This window comes from Astatotilapia calliptera, chromosome 8 (assembly GCF_900246225.1).
Source record: "Astatotilapia calliptera chromosome 8, fAstCal1.2, whole genome shotgun sequence".
Classification (NCBI taxonomy): Eukaryota; Metazoa; Chordata; class Actinopteri; order Cichliformes; family Cichlidae; genus Astatotilapia; species Astatotilapia calliptera.
Window position 1 is genome coordinate 11,466,335 of NC_039309.1, and position 19,877 is coordinate 11,486,211.

The window sequence follows — 19,877 nt, forward strand, 5'->3', positions numbered from 1 at the left end:
AACTGTGTGCTCCGGCCAAGTAAGGACATATGAGTAAGTGCAGAACTGAATACATCATTATATACCAGGAGCAGCAAAATTGATGTCCTGAAGGTTGGCGCATTAGTCACAGAATGGACAGAATAACAGAGGATAATGAAAGTACCTACGTCATACATAATTATAATTATAAAGAGCAAAAAACCAACATATTTTGACCTATTTATTACATGAACTTTTAATCATTTTAGTTTCTATTCATTATTGTATCTATTGTATCTGTGTAGTAATATATTATGAAACTCACTGACTGTTATTTCCTGTTAGTGAACATTATTAACGTTATTGTCCACTGACTGAAACTAAATTTGATTTTCTTAGTGTGCTACAGTGTAGTAATGGTATGTAACTGCCCAATAAATTAAGTTTTTCTTTCAATTAGATTCACTCTGTGGTAATTTGGTGATAAATGGTGATAAATTGTGAAAATCACTAATTTGTTGCTGTCAACACAGTGAAATTCACATAAACTGCTTCACTTTATCTTGCGCCTCCATACAGACCTATCAGCAGAGGCAGTGCTCAATACACCAGCTGGTAAAACGAGGAAAGCTGGGGTTTGGTGGTATTATTGGGGACTGGGGAATTTAAGAAAGCTAGAGTGGGAAGTGACCTTTCCTTTGCAGCCAAATGATTCAATTTCATCATGAATTCCTTCTCTATTCCTTTCTTCCTGAAAAATAGCTTCAGCATCTGGTGGGAGACTCTTACTAACCTCACAAATTTTCTGTAGCTATAAGCCTCTATGGTTTACTTTTAATCTGTTGCTCTCTAGTGCATATGTTCTTTGTAACAACTGTCAAGTCACAAATTTACAGTCCCAATCCTCTCTTTTTTAAATGCCATTGTGAATTTCACTGTAGATGCATTCTCATATAAAGTAGCATATCTGTCATTGATGTTGATTTCCATACTATCACATACATAAAATAATCATATGATCAGAGTCAAAATTAACTTAAACCAAAATTAAAATATATGCTTTTTTATTTGATGTCTGTATTCATTCTGTAATCTGTATTTTAACACACACTGGAAAAAAATTTGTAATATAAAAGTATTTTACTGTGTATTTTACAGCTTTGTACTGTTTTTCTAGGATATCACTAAATTTACATAAATAGACTGTGGTTTTACATTTCAAATGTAAAATAACATAAAATCACTGTAAATGTAATAAAACATAATTTTCTTGTTTTTTAAATATATTTGTCTGTACATATGCATATTTAGATTGTTAAAATACATTCACAAATGTATCATAATTTCACAAATATTTGTCCGTTATTTGAAAGATTGAACTGTTAAATTCAAATGTAATACTATTGAAAAATATATAAAAAATGATTCTTATAAACTTTTTTTTTTAACATCAAATAATGTTATTTAGGGCGATCGTGGCTCAAGAGTTGGCAGTTCGTCTTGTAATCGGAAGGTTGCCGGTTCGAGCCCCGGCTCGGACAGTCTCGGTCATTGTGTCCTTGGGCAAGACACTTCACCTACCGCCTATCTACTGGTGATGGCCAGAGGGGCCAATGGCGCGATATGGCAGCCTCGCTTCTGTCAGTCTGTCCCAGGGCAGCTGTGGCTACAACTGTAGCTGCCTCCACCAGTGTGTGAATGTGAGAGTGAATGAATAGTGGAAATGTAAAGCACTTTGAGGGCCCCGAAAAGCGCTATATAAATTCAATCCATTATTATTATTATTATTTAAACCAACTGTTAACTGTATAACTGTATATTTCTGTACATTTAAGTATTATTATTCATGTTGCCACATTCATTGACCTTGTTTAAAGGTAATTTCATTGTTTAATCACATTAAAATGTTCCTAATTTAATGTTTAAAAGCAGTTGAAAAAGGCAAAATCCCATGTAAAATTAGGGCAACAAACTGTATTGTCATTACTGAAAATAACCGGATTTTTTTGAGAACTTTATTTTCTGTTATTTTCCAGTATTATTTTGGCGCCCAAGCTGCCGGAATATTACTGTTTTTTTTAGGATCTTTTTTTACAGTGCATATAAAAAAAGGCAACAGAGGTTCTGGTCCAAATCCACTTCTTTTGCTCTATCTATCTATTTATATATATATATATGCATTAAACCCACACACAGGCATAACACTGGAAAACAATGGGAGGATAAGTGGACACTGTGACAAAGGAAAGACAGCAGTATTTATACACACACACAGACACATGATCATGACATAAAAAGCTGTCTCTAAGCTCACACTAAAAGTACTTTTTAGTGCTCATTTTACCTCTCTCAGGTACAATTTTTAGAGAAATTCCCATCATTACTCTGCCTCCTGATGTAGCTTCCTGTTCAAGGCTATCAATAGCTCTCATGGGGAAAAAGGCTCTATGAGATTCCTATTTTAGTTTCAAAATAGAGTCTTATTTCTGATCATTTCCTGCCTAGTAGCAGATTTAATTTCTTAGTGAAAACAATCAAAACACACTAGGTTTTACAACTAGCCAATAGGTGTATAAAGGTGTAACCAACTCCTAGCAGTAGTAAATTGAAGTGCAAAAAAATAAAAGGTCTGTTAAATGCTATCTTATTGCCGTCTACCTTTCAATTTAATTCAATTATTTTAATTCAAGTTAATCAGCTACATCTGGTGGAAATGAATTATCATGCTTGATGCATCTATTGTTAATTTATTTAATTCTTTATCTTAAATTTAGAATAAATTGTGTCTCCAAGAGATTTGCCTGGAGACAGCTGTTAAAATAGGCCTTGCAGAGCAGCATACTGATTGTTTGTCATATGCATTGTTCTTCTATGAATACCTTTCCTGCTATGTTAAATTATATGCAATGTCTGCATTTGCACCTGAAAGGCTTGAGACATCACCAGTTAAGGTGTGAAATTACAAAATGTGGACTCTTGCAAAATAATCAAATTGATATTTTGAAAGACCTTGCTATGATTTTACGTGGTCAAATTTTTCAACATAGTGTTTGTTTGATTTTCGGTGTAGCTATCATGCTTTAAAAGCCTGTATATGTTTGTGAAATCTGACAAAATGATAAGACATGATTAATGTTTACAAAAGATCTGCCGATGAAAATAATTCATGCATATAGAAATATCTGAAATATTTGTGCAGCTTTGGCATTTTTGGCAGCTTCAGCACCGGAACATTTCCTCTGAATATTATCTTTGTGTTCATTGCCTCTGTGGTGGTGAAATCCATGTTCACATTGTTTATGTTTACCAATTAGTATTACAGTTCTAACAATGTCAGCCACAGAAAGATATCATCCTGTACACACACACTCATTTTCGTATCTTAGTGAGGACATCTAGTTTACATAATGCTTTCCCGCTTGTGTTATCCATCAAAAATGAATGCCTAATCCTAATCATAACCTAATTGTAACCCTGGCACTAAAACCACATTTTGAGTCTCAAAAATACCATATATACTGGTGGGGATGAGCGTTTTGTCAAGTGACTGTTGGTCTCCACAAGTTTAGTGCCAATCACAAAGATGTCTTAACATGCACACCCACACACACACACATACACACGCACCTATCTATCTATGAGATGCGAATGATCAACAGTTTAAACTACAGATGTGCTAGAAAAATGTAGAGCCCTTACCCCTGTCAATAATCCCAAAGGACTCCATCTGATCATCGCTTAGAGTCAAAGAAAAGCATTTGCTTTATGTCACTTTGACACCATCTGTTCATTGGCTTTCATTAACTGCTCATCCTTGTCATATTTTGCAGTGGCAGACATTGGGATTGCAGACCTCCCCAAAGCTCTGGATCTTGTTGAACATAAACTTTCTGAGTCTGAGCGCAAGAGGAGGCATGCGAAGAAAGATGACTACAACATCGAGGTGCTGCTGGCTGTTGATGACTCGGTGGTCCGTTTCCACGGCAAGGAGCATGTCCAGAATTACGTTCTCACACTCATGAACATAGTAAGTGTTATTATAAAGAATTTTAAGGCTGCAGCATTGACTAATATGCATAACATTTGGACTGAGAATTCCATAAAATTCTATTCAGATTCATATTTATGAATCAAAATACATATCAATAATTTGTGAAAAGTATAGTTTAATTTTACACTTTAAACTGAGACAAAAATTGTAATAAAATTTACAGTTACAGTTGTAAAACAAACACTGTACTGTACAGACCACTGTAGTAAGAAATTTGGCAGATTGTTATTTTAAATCTGTAGTCATTAATATTTCATAGCGTAGATGTTTGGGAACCATGTGCATGCATGGAAAACGTATGGGAAGAGTAGCAGCAGGATCCCAAATACAGAGGACAAATAAATCAAGAATACTGACTAGTAAAGAGAATGATTAAATAAGACAGCATGAAAAGGTGGAACTGGGTTGGAGGTAGGTTCCAAACCAGCTTGCTGGGGCAGAAACACAGATGTTCTGAGCTGATATACCGAGATTGGGTTTAAGCTTGACTTCTTGGCCTGCGCTGGAACACAGAGTGTCTATGTGTTATGTCATTTGTAACTAATTTGTAAGGATACTGTTGTTGGCTAGGTCTAGTGCAGTCACTCAGACAATATAAACAACAAAATAACATTAAGAACCTTAAAATAAATTATAGTTTTGCCATTTTTGTTCAAAAATGATTCCAAAACAGATAAAAAAAAAAAAGCCAAATAGCCATATAAAGAGGCATAGTTGTTAAAAGCATGACAATAGAAATATCAAATTTCTTGAGATTAAATTATGCTAAGTCTGCAATAATTTCCCCATGTCCTCTTTGATATCAGAACTTGCCACACTGTTCCCCATCACCCCCACTCTCTTGCTGTTCATGGATTACTAATAAGAAAAGAGGAGGGAGGGAGAAACTCTCAGCTCATTCATTATGGGTTCCACCAGCTCCTACCACCATAATCTACTTATTGGGCCCAAATCCCTCAAGTCAGATTTTCACAGGGTGCTGGTTTCACTCTGTAACAGTTACCATTTGGACCCTGCATGGTGGTCTGATTAGCTGTGCTAGACCAATTAGAAAGTTGACTGGGAGCTGTACAGGGCAGTCATGGAAACCAACGCCAGACGTCCACTCATACTGCCAAACTCTGCTTACATGGAATGATGTGTTTATTTAATTAGGATATTATATTCACATTCTGTTCCCAAATGTCTTCTTCAGAAAGAAATGCTTGACTTTTAATGACCTTAGGTGATTATACTGTGAAGTGGCTGCAAATGCACTCTGTAATTCCCTCTGTAATTATCAGTCCTTGGTGTCTAGTACTCTCTGATTAGCACTTAAGGGTATTTCACATCACAGACAGGAGTAGTGAAATTGAGGAAGTCCTTAAAGCTAAAATTGACTGAACCTCAAACTGAAATCAAGTCAAGGTCTTAAATGTAGTATCCATATACTCCATCTCCCACTGAGTAAAATTTGATGAGAGAAATGTGCAAGAAAACAGCAGTTTAAACAAACGAAGGTCAAAACTCTTTGGTTCCAATGGTAAGCCACAAGCTTGCTGTGTCTGAAAGAGCTCACTAAAATCCCTCTGAATCCCTGGTCCATGGCTGCAGAATGTGTAGTACCACCTGGAGAAACTCTCCCTAAGGGATTGATTACTGGACATCCTGTCTGCACAAAGCCAAGTTTGACTGCTGAGGTGCCTGCTACACAATGGCCGGGTTGTTTAACCATGAACCAGGTTTTGTCCATGTTGATGTGATGCTATACACAAGCCAGGGACACCTAGTGCATTTAACCAACAGCTGCTACTCTCATTTTTGGCCATAAGAGTCCTGTCAGTCCTCTTTGTGCTCCTCATGGCTTTGTAATTATCCCCGTGGCAGAAAAAAACCCTTTTGCATAGATATGAGTAAAACGATATATATAAATGAAAACCATCTTTGGTGTTTACAAATGTCATAACTTCATGCCAGTACTTTAATAAGTCCTCAGTTTGATCTACTATAAACACACATACAGTACAATATATAGGTCAGTACAGACCAGTCTCAGTTCTGTTGTAATGAATCCAAGAGAATTTGGGGTCATTCAGGGGTTCTTTACTGCATTTATTGACCTGCATGCACTTCTGTGAATAGAATATTTGCTTAAATTCTTGGGTGTAACCCTGTGTCCCTGAACAAATTTGGACTTGGAGGATATCCTTTCTGTGTTGACGGAGCTTTTGTTGTGCATGGTCATAATTTTTACCTGCTCAAAGCTTACTGACACATACTTGTTGGGTTTTTTTTTTCTTAGCAAAGGAGTGGCACTCTGTTGTTCTGTTTGCAGTATCTGGAAAGTGGAAAGTTCTACTTGTAGTGTGGACATCAGTGCTCATGGTAATTAAGACACTCTAAAGCTGAATGTAGAAAGGAAACTTCTCCATAAAAAACACACACAAAAAAGCTGATGCTTTGGCAGTGAAAGCTTTTATCAGTTCTTTTTCATCTAATTGCTTCCTACGTTTCCTGTTCATCCTGTGTTGGGTAGCTGGTTCTTGTAGATTTCTATGCTCATATACTGTTCTATTTTAGAGGGTTGCTGCTGTTGCATCAGTTAAATCGTTGGACTTCACCTCAGGGCTCTTGCAAGCTTCAGTGTCCAGTGAAACCAATCATTGATGACCTTTTGTAGATCAGTGCTGTATGACATTAGGAGGTAGGAACAGGGTAAGGCATTGTTAGTAAATATGGCAAATGGACTGCAAATTATATGACACTTTTCTAATTAAGAAAATAAAGAATTAACACAATTCTCATTCATTTGTTAGTTACCTTTAATTTGACAATATCTTTAAAATCTTGGGTTTCAATGTGTTTTAGCTACTACACTGATTGCACAATTTTAGGCATATTTAAAGAAAAGCATCCAGAAACAAACCCACTGAACTGATAAAATGTTACTGTATGGTGATGTGGGCAATGGAAAAAGCTGAAATTCATTTTTAGAGAGTAAAGGCCAAATGGAGAAGTAAAATTTGTCCTTATACTTCTGCCAAAGGCTCACATGTGCTTTTGAAGATAAATTAAATGAGTTGTGGTGGTCAATGTGATGCTACAAATATTTAACTTGGAATAAAAATACTTTCCCAGAAATCCAATTTCTTCCTGGAAATGTTAAGCTACAGCTTGTTGTTATCTTGGGTTAACAAAGAAAATAAATTAAATGCTTAAGGATATCTTACAGTATCTTCAATACATTGTGGATTGGATTACTCTGCATCTTAAAGTATGATGTACCACAGTGCATTACGCCTTTTTTTAGGTCCTTGTCCACCATGGAGCAAGACTCCACTCCACCAATCATTTATTAAAAGTATAAATTTGCAACAAGTTTCTTGAACTTGTTCATGTGAAGTTTGCATGTTTTTTGCATTTATCTGGGTACTTCCTCCAGAATCTCTCATAATGTTTCTAAATTGATTCTACATTGGATGTACACTGGATATAGGTCTGAATGTGAGTATTTGTCTGTATGTGTTAGCCCTATGATAGACTGGCAGCATGTCCCAATCTTTTGTTCCGTGTCAGCTGGAATCTGCTTGTTAAGTAATGACGTATCAACACTGCTTGCCAGTGCGAGCTCCAACTGATACAATGCATTACAACAAGTTAAGGCTGTGGCTTTTTAACGTGTTGTAATGCATTGTGTCTGGTGTTATTTAATACAAATAACCCTCTAAAATAATCAGTGGTCATTGCTGGCCTTGTTGGCTTTTTATTTGCACTATTTTTAAGCTCTTTAAAGCTTTTTAAAACCTTATGTAACTACAAGTCATGGCCTCACGGTTTGCCAGACACCAAATATCTCAGTGCTTCAGAAAAGAATCACTGTGAACTAAGTAAGAGTCAGTGTGGCCATAGGGTCATGAATAGGATTGGTTAGCATAGGATCAGGTGATCTCTTGACTGAATTTTGGTCCTTTTTCAAAGACTGTTCTCTGCCACATGATTGCATTTCTCTGACCCTCAGAACTGTAAGTATTCTTATTTTAGGTATTCCTCAGTCAGCTTTAAATAGAAACTAACAAGCTAACTTCCTGCTAACATCTAACTCTCCTAAACTTCATAAATCCGCTTTTTTCACAGATGCCTGAATGTCAGACTTTATTGTAACCCCTGGAAGAGAGGCCACACTGAACATTTTCTTGGAGATGAAAGAATTTGAGCCGTTTTTAACTCTCAGTGATGCCGCAGTGTTTGTTTGAGTTTGGGAACCAAAGAGGAGTCTGGACCCAGAAATGACTAATGACGTCAGACTTAAGAGGTGGATAGCTCTAGACTCTCCATGACCCTGAACTGGATAAGCTAAAAAAGTACATGGGTTGAACTGTTCCAGACCATGTGAGGTAATACAAAGGAAAGGCATTTCAATGCTTCCTTTATTACCTTCTTTACGGTACACAGGCCCATCCTTTATAAAGGTAAAGCAAATAATGCCACCTCATAATCCACAATGACGCACTATTCATGCCAAAACTTGTAGATAAATTTGGGAACTTCAATGACAGGCTGTTAAATCCACTGCTGAACTATTATTATTATGCTGCGGTGACGAAATCTGCTTCTCATGAAGTTGTGTTATGGGAAGGAGTCAACAAGGCCATATCTAGAAATGTATACATAAATCTCTCTCAATTAATTCAGTTTGCATTAGTTATTTACAGATGGATGTAAAAAAAAAAACAAAAAAACTTTTTTCAGGTATCTGTACTTTAACCTTTTATTTTACTTTTCTGACAAATTTTTACTTCCTAAAATTTAACACAAATGTACTTTTACTTGTTTTCTTAATAAATTAATTTTTTAGCTTTAAAAGTACAGGTGCTAATGAGTTGTGGTCACGCTACTTTAGCTTCTATAGTTAATGCAACAGAAGAGCAGCAGGCACAAAAGCAGTGAAGTGGCAGGTAATCTCAAATGCAACATTTCTAATAGCTCGACAAATATCAGCAAATAGACAAAGTTTTTCTGTGCAGTATGTCACACAGTGTGTCTGTTAGCTAACAGTTCAGCTGCTGGATTTCTAAGGGAGAGGAAAGAACTCAGAGACAGAGAAAAATGTATAAAAGTCAGGAAGGACACAAGTAGAAGAAGAGAGATTATTTTTAAAGGTAAGGACTTCTCAGTCATATGATAAACTGGACGTTTTAAAGCATACATGCAATCTCATCATTCAGTTGTATATGAAGTTAGGTTTTTTAAATATTGTGAATTATCCTGCACAACCAATTGAAATAGAACATTTTTCAGTTATGCAAAGGTTGCATAAACAACCTGAAAGCAACACTGGTTAGTTTGCAGTACTGTGAAGTTTACAGTGGTGCATTGTTTTGGACCGGTGGAGCAGCTGTGATGTTCATGGTCAATGTTAGAGGAACAGACATCAAATTAAATTTAAGCCAATGATGTGGATTAGATTCCGTCACTTAATTCCACCTTTATACTATTTTTATATTGTCCAGGTATTGGAAATCAGCTAATGTATTATAGCTTATTGTAACATCTGCTTACATCTGGTTGAATTCAGTTGGCTGAATCTAAGAGCAACAATACAGATGAGCTCATCTGTGCTGTTACCCAACTACTACGTTGGCAGATATAGACATATTTTTTAAGTTCTCTTGTGTGTTTCTATGCATTCTACATAACAGGTGTTCAAGATAATCTGATAATTACAATTTGAGTTTTAGTTAAATTGTTTCCATTTCTTTGTATTTATATTATTCCATTATGATATTAATATGACATAAAGTTCAATTTGCTTTTTCAATTTTACTTGAATAAACAAGGTTAATCAGTACTTCAACACACACAAGTACAAATCTGTACTTCTACTTATCCAATGAATGTGTGTACTTTTGCCACCTCTTGCTATGTCCATTGCTGTATTGCCAGGCTTTAGAGTTATCATATATAAAAGCAGAAGATAGACTGGGTTAATATGAGCAGGCAGGATGACAAACTAATGACATTATCACAAGCATTTCATTTTACTGTATAGACTATATTTCTTCCAATTTAAAATTACAGCCTTGGTAATGAATTGGTATTTTTCATGCTTCTGTTTTCACAGGCTCTTTTTCGCATGACTTGCATTAAACAACAAAGTTAAAAACATGCTGGATGAAGTAGCTTGTCCATCTCTGTGACACTGTCTTTTCAACATAGTAGACCCAGATCAATAACGTATCCAATCACATTTTTACGGAACCTGGTGTAAGTGGATTCTCTGCGTGCCACACTTCTTTATAAATTCTGTTTTGCACCTTTCCTTGACCCTGTCGCATTTTCTATTCAGATCGAGGAATAGCGATTAGGAAAAGTTTTTAGGAGATAACTTTTTTGGTTTATTGGACTACAGCAGAGGTAGGTAGATGGGGGACAGGTGAGGTGGGTGTGGCAGACTAGGGACTCAGAAGAGAATGGAAGTCTGAGGACATCTGGTGGGGGGATGGGGAGATACAGTGAAGCATGGACAGTAAACAGGGCTCAGAGTAAATCACTGATCAAGCCAATTAATACTTTCAGCTTTTAACTTTTAGTAAACCTATTAGACTATTTTGTATTGATGTTTTGGTACTCTCTAAAAAAACAAGATGTTCTTTAATTTAAGTGCCTCTGTCAGTGCGCCCCAGGGTGGCTGTGGCTACAATGTAGCTTGCCATCACCAGTGTATGAATGTGTGTGTGAATGGGTGGATGACTGGACGTGTAAAGTAAATACTGCTGTATTAAGTGAAAGAAATTTGAGAGGAAGACTCTTTGGGTTTAAATGATAAGAATTTCATGTGTAAATACAGAAATTTTTTGGGTAGCTCACTGCTCACTGTGTAATTATAAAACAAAAAGTTCTATTAATTTACAGAAAATCTGAAATTTCTATAGCAGTGAAAAAGCTATTTCATTGTTCATCTATTAGTACACTGGTGTGGTAATTCTGGATGTCTTCATTAGGAAAAGCTATAAAACTATGAAAATGAAGACACGTATTGTTAAGTTCTTAAGCCTTATATCTTATGCCTAGCTGTTGGAGATCATGCTAAACCTCGAATTTCCAGTTGACACTTTAAACAAACAGTTGATAAAAACAAAAGAGAAAATAGTCTCATTCAAGCCCACACAGCGCCTTGATTCTCAAGTGCAAATGACACCATCAGGGGCTATAATAACAATAATAATAATACATTTTATTTGAGGGCGCCTTTCAGAAACCCAAGGTCACCTTACAAAAAACACAATTAATAAAAGGAACAATAGTCATAAAATACATAAAATAAGTTAAAATTACAAAACAGAGCGTGACAACAGATAAAATCAGCATTAAAGCGAATAAGCCAGTTTAAACAGATGTGTTTTGAGCTGTGTCTTAAATACAGAGAGGGAGTCAATATACTTACACTCAGTGTTATTACAGTGGTGTGACAACCACATGCTGCACTCATATAATTACTATTAGTGGCCTACAGTAAGGCAGTTAAAGTGTGGCACTGTTGACAGAAAAACAAATGAGAATTTGTCAGATATTGTTCACTATTTTGGAATATTTGCTTTGTAACTACCTCTTGTTGATTAATAAAGCTAGATCGTGTGTAGAGCTGTCATGGGCTAAACAAAGAGGTACCTAACAACAGCAACAGAAACATTGGAAACCATATGAAAACAGTTGCAGGATGGTTAGAGACAGATGAATGAAAAAAAAAAGTTCAATTAAGTCGTGTAGGGAGACGGGAAGTTGATGCGGTTTCATCTTTTCAATACAGTTTATCAAATAATCTCACAGACCTTCTCAGAGAAGTTGCATATAAAACATTTAGTATCAATACTTGGAAGGAAAAGGTACCTCCCAAAGAAGAGAGCCTACTTCGAGAAGGAAATCAAAATATATCTTAGATACTCTTCTTCGATGGTTTCATAAGGTAGCAATTTAGAATATTATAACTCGTATTAATGGTGATTACTGAATGCACTTGTTATGATGTCCTCTCATTTTGCACTGAGAAAATAGACGTGCATTTTGTGATTTTGGTCAAATCAGTTCAAAGTTTTAGGAGTATAAGAGTGTTCATTCTCAGGAAAATCTTACGTGAGGAAAGTGAAGCTACGTTATGCAAGCTTGTAACATAAAATACAAAATTTAATATGAGCCTGTGTCAACCACATGCTTTAAAAATCCAGTTTTAGACAGCTTTTTCCCTGAAGTCACATGGAGAAATATGAAGCCAAATTGCTTATTTTTTGATTGCAATCCAAAACTTAAATGAATCATGTATGGAAAAATAAATACCCGTTGTTTTGCTCTGAACTTAATTTATCCACCACAAAGCAAAGCAGATGGTTGACTTTATGAGGCCCGGAATGAGTGCTGACATGTAGCGACCATCTGATGAAAATAAAACACACTCGAGTGGAAATTGGACTTGGGTTTGAACGGGATCCTAGCTTGGTCCTGGGTTATGCATCTACATACCACAGCATTCTTACGAAGCCAAATAGCAGTCCACATATTTCTGGGTCAGGCTCCTTTGCCATTGCATAACAGCACTAGTTTCACTAAATAGTTGCCAGTCTTAATAACATATTTCATCATGATTCTAGGATTGTCGTAAGAGATTAAAAAATGGTTTGAGGACTCGCTGCTAGGCCCTGCACCTCAGACATAAAAAGGAGAACTGGTTGGATCAAGAGTTTTAGTGCAATTCAGTGGTTTAAAACAACTGTTTTCTTCTTGGTTTGTAAGATTTTAGATAGAGCAGGATGATTTCAAGGGAGGGGGGAAGTTTTTCACTTAATATTGATTTACTGATTAAACTTTATTATTTCCTAAAGGATTACTACAAACATTAATCTTCTCCTAAATGTTTTCCTAGCAGCCTGGAAAGGAGCAGCAGCAGCAGTTGTGGAGGCTGTTTCTATCAAAGTTATATTGTTTACCTGGCTTTAATTAAACTCAGCGGAAAGCATCAGTTTATGCATTTAAATAGTGTCACTTCACTTCCTTTCTTGACAGTTGTGACTCTGATTTGCATACTTAGAGCAGCCATAATTAAGTAATTAGTAATGCAGAGCAGTGAAGTTTCCCTCGGAAATTCCTGAAGCTAGAGCGCAAACTATCGTTCTGTAATGGTCAGTCGAAGGTCCTTTTCACACAACTTTTAGCTTTTAGACTCGAGTGTAATTTTATTCCTGCAGACTGTTTTTGTATTAAAGTTCTGGATTAAAAACCACCATGTTCATGATTGTATTATTGGCCTTTGGGTGCTCAACTTGATATCACAAGTCACTTTCATCAAAAGCACTCTATGCCCTTTGTCATTCAGATCACTGACACATGCTGTTAATTTCCTTTCAGGTTGATGAAATCTACCATGATGAATCTTTGGGGACGAACATCAACATTGTCCTTGTCCGCATGATAATGGTGGGGTACCGGCAGGTGAGCCATGCCACACAATTTGTGTCTGTGCAAGCAGCATTTCAAATGAGCTTTTAAGGTTTTTATACCACAGGGCTGGTGTAAAAGGCATATTCTCATTGTCTGAGCTGTCTGTGAATACACCTGTGATTTCAGCCTTTGTAATACTGCCTACAGGAAGCAAGATTTTTAACTGTGTTCAATTTTATTTGGAATAAAAACAAGAAGGGCTGAACTCACCACCATGACTCAAGAGAAAATAAGAGAAAGGCAGCAAACCCTTTTAGAATTTTCAGTGAAAAAAACATGTTTTACTGAATGCAGGCTCAAGTATTGTTATGGCCTGAAACCGTATTCAGTAGCACTCGACCTTATACCCAAAACTGGGAGGTAGAAGAGCAGGTGCTAAGAGAAGTTAATCCACTGATGTCTAAAATATCAGTCCTTTGTACAGATATGAGAGTGGTGTTATCTTTCTAAGTCCAAGCAATGAGGTGAATAAGGATTTTTCCCATAATGTCAAACAAATAATTTAAATCTGAGTTCACAGTAGAGGCACCAAAGTAACAAGCTAACTTTAAGATGATATGGAAAGCTGAGTTTCATGCCTTGTGGCTTGGTTTCTACTTGGAAAAAGAGTTGTTTTGGGCCATTACTGCATATTCGACACAATAAAAAATTGAGATGGGTAAAGTGTAGGTTTGTCAAGAAGATATCATTTATGAGGATAAAAGAAAACACCACTACATGTAGCACAGCTTCCTTATTTTACACCAATTTTTAATTTTTTTTTTTGTGCACACAACAAAAAAACAGATTTTTAGTGCAGAGTATTCTAACAATAGACTGGTTAAAACTAGAATGGCTGTAAGCGAGTGGATCCTTCCCCAAAGCCAGTGCCTTTATGCTGCAGTTTAAAAGAAAGGATCTGTTTGGTATCATATGATCTGATTTCTCTGAATAAGCTGATACTTCAACCAAGGAGAGAGCTAGGGCTTGTAAACATTTCTCTTTGTCTGTTTTAGATGATGCATTTGAAACTACCCGGTTGTATTTTGAAAAGCTTAGTGGATAGATGAAGCTTGGGGAAAAGAAGAACCTGTTACATTTCAATGCAGATCCAAATTATTTTAAATTGTTTTCTTTACAACTGTTAAACAGAGCAAGGCCATGGTTGAAATAAGCTCTGACTGCTCTTCTACTTTCTAGTACCTGTTAACTTGCTTATTAACTTATTTATAGCGACCGTGAATCTCTCCCAGCAATAATGATTGGTAATTCTGATTGAGTACATAATTTAAGTGAAGTTAAATTATGAAACTAACATAAAAAAATGAGAGTTCATAGCTTTACTGCTCCACTAAACCGACTTGAAGTGTAGAATCGAATAATTGATTATACCCTATGTGGTCACGGGAGGAAAGTTCTTTTCATCAGATTTTTTTTTTAATCCAACTTGTTTCTCTTCAACTTTCCTTTGGAGAGAAAAGAAAAAACCAGTTTTAGAAAAACAATCTTCTCAAGTATTTGAGTGACAGGAGAATCAGGAAGAGCAGTGAAGATGAAAAACAGTTGAGATTTATATATGCAGTAATTTATAAACTAAGCAAAGTTTTGTTTTGGAGCTTACAGCTGCTTTTTTGTTTCTTCTAGCTAACAACTTCTTAGGAAAAAAAGACGTACAGTGAGAAAAAGAGAAAAATATCAGTTTAAGATCATAAATTGGGGTCAGGCTGAGATGAAAGAAAGGCTGTTTCTCAGATGCTGAGTTTAACAAAACGTGTGCGAAAATAGTCGGTGTGATATTAGCATTTAATTGAGCTCAGTTGTCTGGTTAAAATAGATGTTTTTTGTATTTCTTTTGGGCAATACAGAACTGATTGCCTGATTATAAGAAAAGGTAACCTTAAAAAGCCCCCATTAAAACACTAAAGTTGATGCAAAAACATATTAAAGCCCAGTACCGGCACATACCATACATAAATAGTGAGGAAATAAATGAGTACATATTATATTAACATGATTGATGAAAGAAAGCGACGAATGAATATTGTACAAAAGCTCAGTCACTTTCACTTTTGCTCAGGCTTTCTTTAGTGTAATGAATGATTTAAATGTACTTGCACCATGTGGTAAATACTCACGTAACATATTAATAACATCGAATAAACAAGCAAAAAAAAAAAAAGCAAACTGGTCAATGCTAGCTGGTCAAATGATCTTCCATATCTTCAGTTTATAGAGTTGTACATCAGTATGTGTTTGTGTTTCTGTTCACCTCTCGCCACTTAATGCCAGTCTTGGCATATTTGCTCGTTATCAGCTGAACACATTATAATGAGGTATGAAATATCGTATATTATACATGTGGGGGCAGATGCTAGTGAGTCATTTGCTTTACGCACGTATCCATCTGTCCACAAGTGTCATATTACCTGCATGTCTGACTGATGCTGCTTGGAAACTGGGCATTTTTATTCAGCTTCTGTCTGTTTGTCAGAGCAGAGAGATGCTGTTTACCCAACACCAATTAGATGAGGTCCAACATGCTCTGTGTGTCACTGGCCCTGCTTGCAGCACCCACTCAGAAAATAAAGACAAAGTTTGGCCAGTTCCTCCTGGGTGCCTTCATTTCTCCTGGCCTCACATTGTGTGTGTCGGTGTGTGTAATAGTAGTAGGGTTATCAGTCTCCAGAGCAGTTCATCCAGAGCTGAATCTTATTGAGAAATTTTCTGTATATTTATGACACGAAATACAAACCACAATGCATTTATACTCCTTTACAGAAAAAACCCAAAACAAAACACTGGGGACACTGGCAAAAACAGAAACAGTGTTTTTTTTACTGTGTTGGGCTGTCAGATCAGCCTCATTGGAGGGAAGGAACACCAAAGCCATCATTTCATGTTTTCATGATAATATTGGAGAAAATTGTTCAGTCAAGATTTTCATTTGGGTTATATTTGTTGGCCAACAAATGCAAGAACATATGATTCACAATATATATTTTTTAATGATCTAACCAGCGAGTGACCTCTCGTGCCACATGGATGTGGGCAGTTTGACTCACAATAGAAAGGAGCCAGATGAGCTCATACTAGGTTTATCTAAATATCTTGATAGCATTTTTGACACGATGGTGTCAAGAAAGACAAATAAAATTACAACAATACAAAGAGTAACATCAGTGGCAACACTATTTTTAAATTGTCTAAACAACTGAAAAAATACAGTAACATAATAATTTGTTACATTACTGTCTGTCTGTTTGTGACTGCTGGTAGACGTAGCAGGTTGAATTATAAAATGTACAGAACTTTACTTTCTGCTCAGATTCAGCCAAATGCTGCAACCTCAACAAGTAGTGCAAATGGATAATGATTCAAAGCATACTGCAAAAGCAACTGAAGAGTTTCTGAAGGTAAAGAAAGTGATAGTCTTCAATTGTCAAGTCAGTCTGTCTGATCTCAACCCAACAGAGCATGCTTTTCCAAATGCAGTGAATGCAGAGAGACCCAGAAACAAAGCTGGCAGCAGTAAAGAGACTTCAGGCAGTGATTGGCTACAAAGGTCTTGCTGAAGGTCTTTGGTCACATATTGTTTGTTTGATGTACAATTCATACTGGTGTCGTACAAGGCAAAAATACTAAAATTGTGTTTTGGTTCATTTAAAGGTACAGTGGGGCAAAAAAGTATTTAGTCAGCCACCGATTGTGCAAGTTCCCCCACTTAAAATGATGACAGAGGTCAGTAATTTGCACCAGAGGTACACTTCAACTGTGAGAGACAGAATGTGAAAAAAAAATCCATGAATCCACATGGTAGGATTTGTAAAGAATTTATTCGTAAATCAGGGTGGAAAATAAGTATTTGGTCACCTCAAACAAGGAAAATCTCTGGCTCTCACAGACCTGTAACGTCTTCTGTAAGACGCGTTTCTGTCCCCCACTCGTTACCTGTATGAATGGCACCTGTTTGAACCCATCATCTGTATAAAAGACACCTGTCCACAGCCTCAAACAGTCAGACTCCAAACCCCGCCATGGCCAAGACCAAAGAGCTCTCGAAGGACACCAGGAAAAGTATTGTAGACCTGCACCAGACTGGGAAGAGTGAATCTATAATAGGCAAGCAGCTTGGTGTGAAAAAATCAACTGTGGAAGCAATCATCAGAAAATGGAAGACATACAAGACCACTGATAATCTCCCTCGATCTGGGGCTCCAAGCAAAATCTCATCCCGTGGGGTCAAAATGATCATGAGAACGGTGAGCAAAGATCCCAGAACCACACGGGGGGACCTGGTGAATGACCTGCAGAGAGCTGGGACCAAAGTAACAAAGGTCACCATCAGTAACACACTACAACGGCAGGGAATCAAATCCCGCAGTGCCAGACGTGTTCCGCTGCTGAAGCCAGTGCATGTCCAGGCCCGTCTGAAGTTTGCCAGAGAGCACATGGATGATACAGCAGAGGATTGGGAGAATGTCATGTGGTCAGATGAAACCAAAGTAGAACTTTTTGGTATAAACTCAACTCGTCGTGTTTGGAGGAAGAAGAATACTGAGTTGCATCCCAAGAACACCATACCTACTGTGAAGCATGGGGGTGGAAACATCATGCTATGGGGCTGTTTTTCTGCCAAGGGGACAGGACGACTGATCCGTGTTAAGGACAGAATGAATGGGGCCATGTATCGTGAGATTTTGAGCCAAAACCTCCTTCCATCAGTGAGAACTTTGAAGATGAAACGAGGCTGGGTCTTCCAACATGACAATGATCCAAAACACACCGCCCGGGCAACAAAGGAGTGGCTCCGTAAGAAGCATTTGAAAGTCCTGGAGTGGCCTAGCCAGTCTCCAGACCTCAACCCCATAGAAAATCTGTGGCGGGAGTTGAAAGTCCGTGTTGCTCGGCGACAGCCCCAAAACATCACTGCTCTCGAGAAGATCTGCATGGAGGAATGGGCCAAAATACCAGCTACTGTGTGTGCAAACCTGGTAAAGACCTATAGTAAACGTTTGACCTCTGTTATCGCCAACAAAGGTTATGTTACAAAGTATTGAGTTGTATTTTTGTTATTGACCAAATACTTATTTTCCACCCTGATTTACGAATAAATTCTTTACAAATCCTACCATGTGGATCCATGGATTTTTTTTTTCATATTCTGTCTCTCACAGTTGAAGTGTACCTCTGGTGCAAATTACTGACCTCTGTCATCATTTTAGGTGGGGGAACTTGCACAATCGGTGGCTGACTAAATACTTTTTTGCCCCACTGTAGGTCTTTTTAAAAGTATATAGTTAGTGCAACACAGCTTGAATAGTGCTGTGTTTCTAGTGACATATTTCATAGCCTATCAAATAGAGTTGGTGGTATAGCCTGCTACTATTTCTGTCTAGTCGCTGGTAGACTTTTCTCAGCTACTGATCTCTTGAAATTTCTCATAAGTTGTTCAGTGTTGCAGACTCAGCTACTTCAGCTGCTAGTGAGCAGACAGGCTGTGTACCTGCCTGTGGGCTTGTGTTGTCTCAAGTTGTGTATCAACTAGAGGTTTGTTAGCCACTACAGCTCAAGTTACAAGTTACAAACCTATTAATTGTTTCATAATCACTGGCAATTTAGCAAAAGGTAAAACTAATACCTGTAATCCTAAAGGTTCCCCTGTTTTTCTAACCAACATGTCCCTTTTTGTCCTCAAATGCACAAAAAATACAACTTATTTTCAGTTATTTTCTTTGACAGTTTTTCAAATGACAGTACATCTACTGCACTGATGTAAAGGTAAAAGGGTGATGAGTCTTCTTTCATCTTAGAAAGAACCTTAACCGTTGTTAAGGCGAACGGCATGGTTACCCTCCTATTTATTTTTACAGTCTGCTAACGTTTTTTTCTTGGTCCTGTTCATTCTGCAGTCCATAAGCCTGATCGAACGTGGCAACCCATCTCGCAGCCTGGAGCAGGTGTGCCGATGGGCCAACACGCAGCAGCGCCGCGACCCTGACCATGCCGAGTACCATGATCACGCCATCTTCCTCACAAGGCAAGATTTTGGTCCCGCAGGTATGCAAGGTACTGTATTTTTCTCGATCGAGGCCTGTGCAGACTGAGTGCTGATATCTGCTTCCATTCACAAAGGGGTTGGCTTCAAGTCTTGCCCAGGTAAGGTTGCTGGAAATATAAAAGTGGGGGCTGCAGCTGAGGTCTTGAACCCAATTCCGGAAATGGCAACCTCATGAGAAAATAACTGCTGAGTTGTTTCCAAAACCTTGCTGACTTGACATTGATGCCACCCTGGAAAAATGAAAAATTGAGATACTGAAGAAGGTTTTTGGCATGTAGAGAAAAAACAGAACATGTTTGTTAGTTTGCCAGTTATATAAACTAATTGTTCTTTTTTTTACTCAGTGACTGTTGGAAAGTT

General features: G+C 37.3%; 1 protein-coding gene across 5 annotated transcripts in view; it reads left to right on the forward strand.

Annotated features, from left to right (window-relative positions):
• adamts14 (ADAM metallopeptidase with thrombospondin type 1 motif, 14) overlaps positions 1 to 19,877 on the forward strand; it is a 57,698-nt gene that overhangs the window by 16,711 nt on the left and 21,110 nt on the right. For 4 of the 5 annotated variants that reach the window (XM_026178510.1, XM_026178507.1, XM_026178508.1 and 1 more), the window contains 3 exons: positions 3,792 to 3,988; positions 13,388 to 13,471; positions 19,369 to 19,525. In XM_026178510.1, coding sequence (XP_026034295.1) covers positions 3,792 to 3,988; positions 13,388 to 13,471; positions 19,369 to 19,525 — 438 coding nt within the window. The remainder of the gene's footprint in view (positions 1 to 3,791; positions 3,989 to 13,387; positions 13,472 to 19,368; positions 19,526 to 19,877) is intronic. The other variant, XM_026178511.1, reaches the window with a different exon arrangement.